This window comes from Lotus japonicus, chromosome 1 (assembly GCF_012489685.1).
Source record: "Lotus japonicus ecotype B-129 chromosome 1, LjGifu_v1.2".
NCBI lineage: Eukaryota > Viridiplantae > Streptophyta > Magnoliopsida > Fabales > Fabaceae > Lotus > Lotus japonicus.
In genome coordinates, this window is record NC_080041.1 from 87268714 (window position 1) to 87281532 (window position 12819).

Here is a 12819-nt window from a genome sequence, read left to right on the forward strand (position 1 = left end):
TTACAGAGTTTATGAGTCGAGTCGAGCCCACCTGCGGACTCTGCGAGTTTGAATAAAATCACAAGTTTATCACCCCTGATTGTGAGAATAAATAAATTATTAGTACATGATGTTAATACTAAATTGTCATTTAAAAATAAATCTAATTAAATATTATTTATTTAAAAATAAAAAATAAAGCATTTCCTCTCATTTAAAGTGCGACCTCTTGGTAATTGTGAGCTTGCTTACACATTTAAACAAGGTTAAACAGTAAAAATCAATCTTGATTTATTACTGTAATAACCACTGATGATTCTATCAATAATTAATGAGCTAATACCTTAATCTGCAATGCCTAAATTGCAAATCTTTCTTGATTAATGTCCAAGCTCACTTGTTTATAGAGCTGGAAGGGCAGAGAAGCACTAAGAAGCAACAGAGGATCATAGAGTTAGTGCACACACAGCAGAATCTGGAAATAATAATCTTATACAGAAAGTGGTTTGATCCACTACATGTTCCTTCCTACAATGATCAGGAAGAGGCAAGTTGCTATTATACAGTCTTAATCAAATGCACATTACAACTTACAAGTTACAAGATTTGGCTGCCATAAGCATCAAAAGCATATAGGACCCCAAAAAGAGAAGCTACTCTCAATAACAGCCATTAGCCATGTTTCTTGTTTATGGTTTCTAACCATAACAAGAGGAAAAAGATGATGATTGTGGTTATCAAATTGGAGACACTAAAACAGCAGTATTTCCAACTACAGGCTTGAGACTGGCTGCATGCTCTAGTTGTTTCCAGGCTTCCTTCCGCTTCTCGGCTTCCGAGTTTAGCATTTCTTCTTCCTCCTTAAACTGAGAATGACAAGACAGGAACAGCTTCTCATCCATCTCCATGAACATCTTTCTGACATTGTGTGTTAAGTTGAACACTGCCGGGTTCCAGTGGTTTTGAGAATTCCTTTCTAAAGCTGGAAGTATGATGGGCAGGATCACCTGACGGTTGTGCGCAATCAAGTTGACAATATGGTCGTTGTTCCATAAGAAAAGGGCTCTTTCAGCTACCTGAAGCAATCAGTGTTGAATTATGAAAAGGGTGTAATTTAGGAACTAACAAACAAGTTAAAGGCAACAAGTGATTCTCAAAAGATACATAAACCAATCTAGGTAAAAAGAATCACAGTTTTGTTTTTTCACAAGGCAATATGCCATTCTAAAGAGGAAGTTCAAGGAACTTGAAATTAAATGAACTACTTTGATACCCTATTGATGATCTCTGAGCTCGACCCCAAATTAATGCAAATGAACAAAAGCACCTTGAGAACACGTTTTGACTTTGAACCTGAAGCAAAAATTGCAAGCCCCTCCTCAGCCAGAGAGACTCCAGGACATGGGCAGTGGTCAACCACCCACTCTCGAGATTCATATTGATTATATTAGTTTCTATGATGCAGCATTTTATAGAGATCATATGGGGGTCTTTGCTAGTTTGTTTAATAATCGTGTCATGCTAGAATATGGTGTCAGAAGATGGAATGTCAATGTATTTTCACCCGGGGACCTAATTGGATTGTTACGAGCTCAACGAAGGTGTGACTTGGAAGAATTTCTTTGTTACCGAACTCTATTATTGGGAATAACAAAACTATCTTGGAATACTAAAAGTTTCACATCCGAAGCAAGTTTTCAATAAACTGCTAGAGTTTTAGATCTAGGGCACCATCCAAACTATAGCTATAAAGCTTAGATTTCATTCCTCTAACAAAAATAACAAAGGACAATCCAAATAATGAAGATTTGCCAAATGGATTCACTATAAGTGTACCTGAAAGTGCAAACTGCTAATGCAGCATCCAATCCGCCAAAACAATGGGACCATGATCCTCTGAAACTCTACCATGTTAATTGCTTCCAATATTTCTTCCAGCTCACCCAGGAACATCACCTCTTTCTGACTATATGTTATTGGCCAAAATCTCAACAAACCCCTAATCACAATGCTCGCTAACTTGGGCTCCTTCTCTATAAACTGCATAACACAGTATGACAATTGTTGGAAGTACACCCCCAAAGACTTTGGCTTGTGCAAGGGGATCAAAACTCTCCACAAGAAGATCTTGTGTTCCTCTTTCAAGGGCAAAGCGAACCCGCTGATTACGCTCCCGAAAATCTCCAACAACTCAGCAATCCCATTGTGTTTCTCAGTCTCAAACACAAACCTATAAAACACATAGTTCATAGATTTTCGAATGTAGGGTCTGTGCACCATGAACTTCCCATAAAGCCTATGCAGAATTGTTTTCAAACAATCCCTTTCCCTAGGATCCTCCGAATCAAACAACTCGAGCAACCTAGAAATAAACAAATGGTCGAAATACTTCTTGGCCACCTTGGCATCAAGGCATGAAGATGTAATAAATTTAAGCAGCAATTCATACACAAGCTGCAAATGAGGCCAAGCAGGATCGAACACCGGTTCATCATCATCATGCTCACCACCCCGGTTCGCCCGGTAATGCGGCGGGAAAACACGAAAGAGATTAATAGCACACATTCTACACATAGCAAGGATAGCAGGTTCAACAAATTTCCCAGACCCAACAGAAGACACAAAATCAACAAGTTCAACCAATGTTCGCCTCTTCACATCTTTCTCCACCGTGTTCTTACCAAGGTCGGTGAAATCAAACGTGACGCAACAGAGACTCAACTTGCTCACAAACAGGTTCATCCTCTCCGAGCTGTGAACCTCCTTGAACGGCACCAACGGTTCAATCACCGACACGGTACTCGCCGGGAAAACCGCAGAAGACGAGGTTCGTTTCGCAGAGGACCCGCCTCCGCCGCCGCCATGTGACCGGTTGTTCCTACCTGCCGCGTGATGCGAATCGTCCCGGGAGGTGCTAGAGCGTGACGGGTCACCACGGCACGACTCGTCCGAGTCAGGTTTCGCTCCCTTGCGAGGAAGCTTACTGAGAAATTGCTTCAGCATCTCGACCTACCAACCCAGTTGCTGAAATCGACGAAGTTCGAAGCTTTAGAAGAAACCCATGAAGGAAGAAAATCAATTGAACCCGAAAACGTTGATTTTCCCTTCTACAAGGAACAATGTGGAGGGAAAAAAAGGTGAGAAACCCTAGATCTCGGTCATGGAAGCAAGTTGAAAATCCAAGCAATGTGAGAGGAGTTTCATGAAATTGAGGGGGAAACATCAACTGGGTCGAGGGAAATTAACGATTTTGCAGAATGCATTGGTGGAAAATTGAATCTTTGAAGGTTGCAAAATGAGGAAGCTAAAAGGGAAAGAGAAAATGCAACAAATGAATTAACATTTGAAATTTGGCATTTGCGAAATTTCTTGGGAATATAAGAAAAGAGAAATGAATGAGACTTGTGGTTGAATATAGTAAGAAGAAAAGAAGAGAAGGTTATCTATATCTTCTTCTTCTCAAAGACACAACACAAAACCTGAACAGAACAGGGAATGTGATGATGATGCAGATCACGAAGCTATCTATGGTTTTGGGCAATGAAAACCGCTTGAGGCTTGAGCTGTTTCTTCCTGTCGTTAATGAATAATCCATGGAACTCAGAAATAATAAACAAGAGGAAAAAAGTACAATGAGGCAATGGGTTGGTTTTAACTTCTTTATTTACCTTGTTTGTGAAGGAAATAATCAAAATATCAAATAATGGTACTTCCTAGTTCCTACGTTGGAAATTTCTATAAGGTTTGATAAGATACTATGTTTTAAATTGGGCTTATTTTCTAATTATGTATTGGAAGAAAATTTACCATTTCACATGTTCATATTAAATTACCCACTAAGTATTTAAGTAAAATAATAATAATAATAGAGCAAAGACATATACCTCTACAAATCATTAAAAATAAAATCTTCATACATGGGTAGCATCAACAACTTGTAACAAGGTAAAATTCAAACAAATACAACAACATTAACAAAAAATACAATTATGTTAGCCTATTTGGGGTAATGAGGCGAGAGGTACAAAGGAGGCACTATATGTTATTTTAAATTTGCATCTTAAAATTTGGAATTTAGTGGAGGAAATCATTAACATTGTGAGAGAAGCAAGGTAAATTGAAATAAGTAAGGAAACTATAAAACCTCGTATTGTAAAAGGAAACTCCTAGACTCGTAGTAAAGAAGGAAGCTCTGGAATTCCGCATTTGAGGTGTTTGGACTTTAGGGGCAACATAAACTGAATTAAGGAAGGAAGCTTGGAAATCTCGCATTACATAAGTAAAATTTGAATACAAGAGTTAGGGTTTCTTCAATAGAACTTTAGGCGAAATTTGAGGCGAGGGGCGAGGGGCTAAGTTCGATCTTAGATCTCAGAGCTTAGGGTTTCATGTGTGGAAGGAGACACTGTATTACATTGCATTAGGTGAAATCTGAATCTAAATTTGGGAGTTTATGGTTTCAAGAGTGGAAGGAGACACAATAGTAGCATTATAGAAGGCGAAAATTGGGCAAGAAGTGAGGCAAATTTGAGGCGAGAGGCAAAAGGTGAAAGACAAAAGGCGATACCATGTTTACAGAAGAAAAAACAAATACTAGACAGGTGAGAAACACACAACGCCTACCGTGCAAGAAAATTAGAGAGAGGAGAGTATTTTTTTTATGGAGAATAGTGACATTGTTTATTGCGAGAAAGAGTATGCAAATAAGGTATCATACTTCTTGACATGAGTCCATTTGTTTCTGCTTTTTTCTTTAAAAAATTCATTTTTATTAAAAAAATCACTTTAATTTTTTTTGGGTTTATTTCAGCTTTTGAAAAAATTATTATTTAAAAAAACTGAAATCAGATTATTTAAAAAAAAAACTATTTTGATTAGTTTATTATAAAAATCTATTGTCAATTTGTGATAGATGAGAAAGTAAATAAAAGAAACTAATTTTAATTAGTGTAAATAAACACAAATATGTTTATGCTTTTTAAGATCTCTAAAAATAATACTTTTTCCACGAGAATTAAAAATCATAATTTTTTTAAAATGAAGCAAAACCGCTCATAATTTCCTAGGTTTTTATCATGTTTGCTAAGAAAATAATCAAAATATAAAATAATGGCACTTCAGAGTTCCTACATTGCATTTGTACATGCATGTTTAATTGGCATTATGCCTCACATGATATCATATAGGCTTAAATAATCTTTTGGTCCTTGAAATTGTAAAAGGAATCACATTTAGTCCCTGTAAAATTTTTGCATCAAATTGGGTCCTTAAAATTGTTTTTTTTAATCTAATTAAGTTCTTTTACTCAATTTTGACCTGTCAACGGTCCAGTGGCAAGCCTAGTCACCCAAGGACAGCCACGTGAACTTTTTCACATCAATTTTAATCCCTTGAAATATATTTGAATCAATTTTAGTCCTTGTTCTTCCACCTTCATCTTCTTCCTCATTCACCTTCTTCCTCTTCCTCCATAACTCAAATCTCATAAATTAAAAAGGAAGAACAAAGTGAATATGATGAACTATAGTTTTTTTAGGGTTTTGAATTTATGGGTTTAAGGATTTGAGTTATGGAGAAGAGGAAGAAGGTGGAAGAGGAAGGTGAAAAAACAAGGTCTAAATTTGATTAAAATATTTTTTAAGGGACTAAAATAGATGTGAAAAAGTTCACATGACCATCCTTAGCTGACTAGGCTTGCCACTTGACCGTTGACTGGTCAAAATTGGGCAAAAGGACTTAATTAGATTAAAAATAATATTTTAGGGACCCAATTTGATACGACCAGGTTTGGTTCCCTTTACAATTTCAAGGACCAAAAGAGTATTTAAGCCTATCATATATATTAATAATTGAAGGAGGTGGAAAAAAAACGCATGAGTGGATTATAGAGATAAACTCGTGTGACTAGGTGTATGTAAGACCTTTAAAAAAAAGTACATATAAGAAAAAAGGGCAAGAATTAAGGAAAAGTAATCATGTAAAACCAAGGACATGACATAGTTTCATAGCTGTAAAACCATACATCCGCACTATGAGTAATGATATATACACACCTCCCTTTTTAAACACTTCATTTCCACCTATTTTTATTTCTATCTCTCTCCTCTTATCATCTATCACATCTCATACTTTCTCTCTCTTACTTTTTCTTTTCTTCCTATCTCTCTTTTCCTTCCACCTCTACACACCTCTCCCTCTACACACCTCTAAGAGAGGTGTGTAGGTAACATTATTCCCGCACTATGCATGTTAGTTGCGTGGTTGGGTTAACTTCTATACACATCCCCTTTAAAAAAAACTTATATCCAGATCCTCAGCCAAATATTTCAATAAATATTGTTATTATAGCATAAAAAGTATATTGAATGTGAAATTAAATGTACTTGATATTTTACTATTTTACACATAACCAAAAAACATTAAATAGATTCTCAAATTAGTAAGTAAAATAAAATGAAAATCAAGTAGGATGATTTAGTAAGTACTTGGTATTTGAATGATCAATACACTATTCTTACTCCGGACATTAAATCTGAGATTTGTAGTATCCAAGTTCCACAAAATTTTGCAGGCACAGACAGGATCCGTTGGAGTGAAACACACAATGGAATATACACTACTGCTTCAGCGTATGATTTGATCTCTGGGAACCAGGGCCGGTCCCGACATTTTGAAGACCCTGAGTTAATAATAAAAATGGACCCCTAATTTTTTTTTGGAGAAAGTTTAATAGGAACAGTAAGCCAAAAAAAAGCCTTTTATAGCGCTTCGGACCTCTCGCCGCTGTTAAATAGTATACAACGGTACGAAGCGCTGTAAAAGATTGACTATTTACAGCGCTTTTTTAAGTAAAAACGCTGCAAAAAGTATTCGAATTTTTTTTTGGGACCCTTCTTTTTTGGAGGCCCTAAGCTGTGGGCCTGCTTGCACAGGCCCAGGGTCGGCCCTGCTGGGAACGGTGATGACCCACAACACCCTTGCTGGAAACACATATGGAGGAGCAAGGTTCGAGAGAAAGCCCGGTTTTTTCTCTGGTTAATTGCCAAGAACGCTTTGCCGACAAATGCAAAACGAAGACATAACCACTTGTGTGCTTCGCCGGCGTGCCCAAGGTGTGATGCGGAGGAAGAAGACCTGGACCACTTGTTCAGAGGCTGTGATAGGTCACGACAACTTTGGACCCAGTTTGGACCTCTCCTACCTCCTCTCTCGAACACGGAACCGTTCCAAACTTGGTTCCGTCGAGTGATTGCGAGACCCGATCATCTACTGCCTGTGGTGGTGCTCTGGTGGGCATGGAGATGGCAGAATGACAGTGTTTTTAGTGACAACCTGTGGCCTATTGGTTTCTTGATGCGCCAAGTCCTGCATGATGCAACAGTGTGGCGGTGGGGGAATCTCTTCCGACTACGCACCCTGTACAGCAGACACAGTTTGAGGACTCCATATGTATCTGGGTTGATGGGAGTTGGAACCCCATAAGCTCCAGGATGGGTGGTGCCGCCATCATTAAGGATGCGGCTGGGTGCTGGATATCTGGCATCTCCCAGAGCTTCGGCACGGGGTCAGCATTCCTGGCGGAAATTAGAGCAGGTGACCTCTTCGGTATTGTCTCAATTGAGACAGTTTTAAAACAGTCTCAAATGCAACCAATAAACTCATTACACTTGTTAATTATGTTTTATTTTTTATTTTTTTAACAGTCACCAAATATTTGATTTTTCAACATCAACATTTTACTAAACTAAATTTTAGTCTCAATTAATCTACACCATTATACTTTCTTCTCAAGACTACAATTTAACTCATAACATTTAACACATTTTATTTTTTAATCTTCATCATTTGATATTTTATATTCTATTCCAAAAACTATCACAAATTATTATTTAAATCCAAACTCATAAATCTTAATCAACATTTAACTTTATCACCTTATAAGTTTAGTGGTTCATTTATCATTTTTATGGAATTTATGAAATAAAATGAATTAAAATATATGTTTTGAAAAATATTAACTTCAAAATATCTAGTAACACGTGTCATATTTGTATTGGTTAAGTATGAGATTGTTTTAAAATTGTCTCAATTGGAATCGTACTAAAAAATTACCCATTAGAGCAATCGAGCTTGGGCTGCGGCACGCCTGGGATCTGGGACACCGCAAGCTCGCGTGCTTCTCTGACTGCTCCAATGCAGTGGATGTCTTGTACTCTGAAATGCCAGTAGACCAGTACTGGGCTCGAGAAGAGATTGCTCGTGTGCGACGTATGCTCACGTGTGGCAGGTTATAATCACGCATACCTCAAGGGAACATAACATGGCAGCGGATAGGCTAGTAAGGGACGCCGCACGAGACGGTGGGCCAACAAGGATATGGACACAACCTCCTTCGAGTTTGGTTCCAATCTTGTTGCAGGATGGCGCTGGATAGTTGTTTGTTTTCTGTTGTTGTTTTGTTTTAATTTCCTTATGTATCCAAAAAAAATTCTAAGTTCCTATAAATCTTACTTTTATTTTCAGTGTAATTTTCAATCTTTAGGCTTTAATCAAAAGGCTAAAAAGTTAAAACAACCAAAATATAATAACAAAAAAAAAACAAGAGGAAAAGATAAATATGACATGTTAATTATTAATGTAAAGAGCTTACAAATAATTTTCAATTATTATTTTTATATCATAAATACATCAGTCCTGATATTTGAGCCTTATGGAGCTCGACATTCAATCAACATACATGTTTTTTTTGATAGTTTTAGACAGTTCTTAATGTGCATTGCTAATCCTGTCAAAAAAAATAATAATGTGCATTGCTAAAAAAACAATTACAATAAATCAATTTTTTAATAGTATTTTTTGAAAATACATTCTGAAACTAAAATGGGGAATGTAATTTTAAGATTTTACATTTTAGAATTTGGTTTATTTAAAAAATAATCTTTTAGCAATTTTTTTAACTTTACGTAGTATTATTTACGGTTTTTCACTACTAGAATTCGCATATGTTGATTAGATGTCAATATTGTGGAGGTAAGAAATCATTAATGTAAGTATATATTTCCTCTGTTCCAGAAAGTTTGTAGTTTAAGGTTATGACATAAAGAGTAAGAAAGTAATTATTGATAGTATAATTTGACTACATTGCCCTTATTTAATTTTACTAGTATGATGTGCAACTATTAAATTATACTTAGAGCATCTCCAATGGTAGTATCTAATGTTAAATACATACTCATATGAGTATCTATTACCATTGGAGTACATATTCAATTCCAACATGGCAAAGATGAGTATGTGGGAATAGATACTTCACACTAGACTTGAAATGTGAGCTTGTATTTATTACAAACACTTACAATTAATTAAAATGAAGATAAATAATAAAATATACAAATGTGATGTTGATGGTGAGATCCACTATTGTAACACCCCGATTTCCAGGTGTCACTATAGTAACCAAAAAATAAACTCTCACGGAAAAACAGGTAATTTTTTTTTCGATTGATTCCTTTTAATCAAAGCAATATAAAATAACAACATATCCCAACCACTAACTAACCAATATACATCAAATATAGACATGTACAGCCTCAGCTGCACTTCCACGTCACGCGCACTCGCAGTGACTCCAAAATAGTGTGCCCGTAGGCAAATATATACAGACCCAGAAGTGTGAGTAAGAAAGTTTACAAGTACAACCTACTAGGAGAAAGTCGGCCTCAAAATGGCCTAAACAAAGACCCCTATGGTCCGACTGACTCACTGTGATCCCTCAGTAAGAGAACCACACAAAAGCCATGCGTCGGGAACCTACCCTGTCCCAAAATATAAAACGAATCAGAGCTATGACAGTAACAACCAACTCAAAAGACTCTAACCACCCATAACCCACACTACTATCATCGACTATCCCTCGATCAGGCATGAAGTCCGGGTCCTCGTCGAAAGCTTCAGTTATAGTCGTTTCGCTCCGGGTCTTTCCCGCACAACGAATCATCACGAACCGGCTGACGGACGCCTGGCAGCAGGCCGACCGCCCAAACACAAACATACAAACAAAGCCAATGCGCTAGGGTCAACTTACAGAATACAATAGATATACAATCAACATGCGATAAAGGGGGGTATATATATATGTTGTATATATATACATATAAGTTATGTATTGCCTACCCTAAGGTATATACATAGCATGTTATCGAATCTCTTACACAATTCAATCGTCAAAGCACATAACGATGTTTATCAACATCAAATCATAATAAGGTGCATTGTGTCAGTGCAGAATATGCTGACACAAACCCGAATAACGTCACTCTGCTCGGCGACGGAACAAATCAACAACGTCACTCTGCTTGGCGACGGGACAAACCAACAACGTCACTCTGCTTGGCGACGGAACAAATCAACGACGTCACTCTGCTTGGCGACGGGACAAACCAACGGTATTGCCACTTATAGGCTGGGCACCTCGAGACGGTCGTAACACTGGCCTCGTGTTTAACCATTTCTGCTCGGGCGTCGCTTATCACCTTTGGCTATAGTCAAGACGGTACAAACTCTACATGGTTTGACCATTTCTGCTTGCTATGCCGAACATCAACAGGCACGATACAACTCTACATGGATGATCGTTACCTCCTGTTGTGCCAGATATAGTCAGGGCCGATTCAACTCTGCATGACTGATCGTTACTTCCTGCTATACCGAAGTACTCCACTTGGCACTTCATCGCGTATATGCACGTGTGCAATATGATTATCAAAACCACGACTCGTCCTCACCACATAAGTGTTTAGCTCAAACCCAAACTCAAAACAACCCAAGAGTTAGTGTCGGTCAATACAACACAACTCAGAGATAGTGTCGGTCAATACAACACAACTCCCCCAACAAGAATACACCAGGGTCTAGTGTCGGTCAATACAACACAGCCCAAACAACAAGAGCACTAGGTGTCGGTCAATACAACACGGCTCCAACAACACTCCCAAGAGTACTAGAGTACTCGGTGACTTTCAATAATCACCTTAGCTCACCTTAGTGGCTTTCCCAATCCCAAAACTCTCCAAACCCACAACAAAGTTGACTTTTCCCCGTTTTTCGTAAATATTTCCCCCTTCAGTTCTCCTATCCTTAAACGTTAATAAAAATTGTTTCGATTCGAATTAGTCAAGTTATGAGTTTCGATTCGAATTAGTTTTCGAAATTCTAATCATTCTAAGTTTTCCAAAACCCTCCAAAAGAAGTTTCCCGGGGAAAGTCTAAGTATTCAAACGAATCCCAACAAATGGCTAAGCCTCAAACCCCTCGTTTGAACTTGCCTAGGGTTGTTCGTCCAACCCGAAATATCAAAGATCACCAGATCAATGAATCTCCACTCCGAAGTCGCGTCAAAACGCACAAATCCAACAATAACACAATATCACAAGTTATGGAAAAACATCATAACAACAACTCATCATCATAATCAATATCAGATAAAGCATAAGTCGAATTTATCGACGCCTATCATGCAATCATAGCTAATATAGTAAGTTGCCCTAACCTCGAGCTGCTCCAGTCTCGCAAGCAAAGGCCCCTTCACTCAATTGCTTTGAAGTTCCTAAAGTTCCTTCAACTGAACCTCGGAGAAAACAAAGCAGAATCCAAACAAAATCGATTAGTTCGATCGCAATACAACACATTAACGATAGACAAAGCATTAAAGCTTCAGAATACGATCATCGGGTACGAAAAGACAAGTTTCCGAAAACGAAAAACTCCCCCCTAAAGGAAATAGCCCACGGCCTCAAAGGAAAAAGAGCTCCGGCTCTTTTTCTTCGATCAAATCAATTCACAAGGTAGTTTTAGGGTAAAACTAAGGCAAAGAAACTGTCAGAACAATTTTCGGACAATCAGGTCGAAATACGGCTATCCAGGGGCATTTTGGTCCAGAATAAAGGCTCAAAACTTCAAAGTTATCAGTTCTGAAAACAAATTTGACAGCAACGATCCTCATGACATCCGTGACAACAAATCCTAAAGGCACGAAGTCAGATTACAGCTTTTCGACAATAAAGTTTCGAAATGTGAGACAAAAAGGGTTTTGAAACAGTTTTTCAGATCCTGGACAACTGGATCACAATCAGCGATTACTGACAGAGGTTTTAGACTCATGGGAACGTAAGGAACATAACCCAAGCAAGAAATCAGGGAAATCGGACAATTTTAGAAAAAGCTCAAAACTGTGAGCACAGAAATGACTTCAGAAACGCAACAGAAACAGTAATCAGAGGTAGGAATCATGCTAGTTACCTCAATACCTAGAAGTAGGGACGAACTGCACGAAGATTGGTCAAGTTTTCGCGAAAAATTCTTCTCCTCCCCTCCCCTTGAAGCTCGCGGCCATGAAGAAAGAAAATGGCAAGATATTTTGCTTTTTCGCCTATTTATAGGCGGGCGAAAACGCGGGAAAATGAAAATTTCGCGATTCTGATTTTTGCAGCACGTTCACCGAGAAATTCTAAGAGAGATTCTGGCGTCAGCATTCCAGAACTCAAAACAAATCTCTGACATTTGGGAAAATCGATATCTAAAATCCCAAAGGCGGTGTAAGTTAATCTGTCCCGAAAAACTACTTTTTGCTGTGGTCGTCAGATGACAAAACTTCCTACTGAAGAAAGATTGGAAATGTCGAAACAAATCTGGCAACGTGGACGGAAACTTCGTTAGAAGTCCCAAATAGAAAAAGTCTTCATCCATCGCTCGAATCTAGTGTTTCGGAGCAAAGAAATAAGCGTCGTCGGACTTCCGAAAAGTGAAACCTATCGTGCGTACAGTCCAGAGTTCCGAAATGAA

The 12819-nt window shown here is 37.9% G+C and overlaps 1 protein-coding gene across 1 annotated transcript; it reads right to left on the minus strand.

The window, feature by feature from the left end:
* Nucleotides 1–453: 453 nt before the first annotated feature.
* LOC130727428 (serine/threonine protein phosphatase 2A 57 kDa regulatory subunit B' kappa isoform-like) lies at nt 454–3595 on the minus strand. The gene is made up of 2 exons (XM_057578557.1): nt 1816–3595; nt 454–1055 (listed from the first exon to the last, which is right to left on the minus strand). Exons 1-2 carry the CDS (start codon nt 2980–2982, stop codon nt 717–719), a joined length of 1506 nt encoding a protein of 501 aa, XP_057434540.1. The 5' UTR covers nt 2983–3595; the 3' UTR covers nt 454–716.
* Between the last annotated feature and the right edge of the window lie 9224 nt (nt 3596–12819).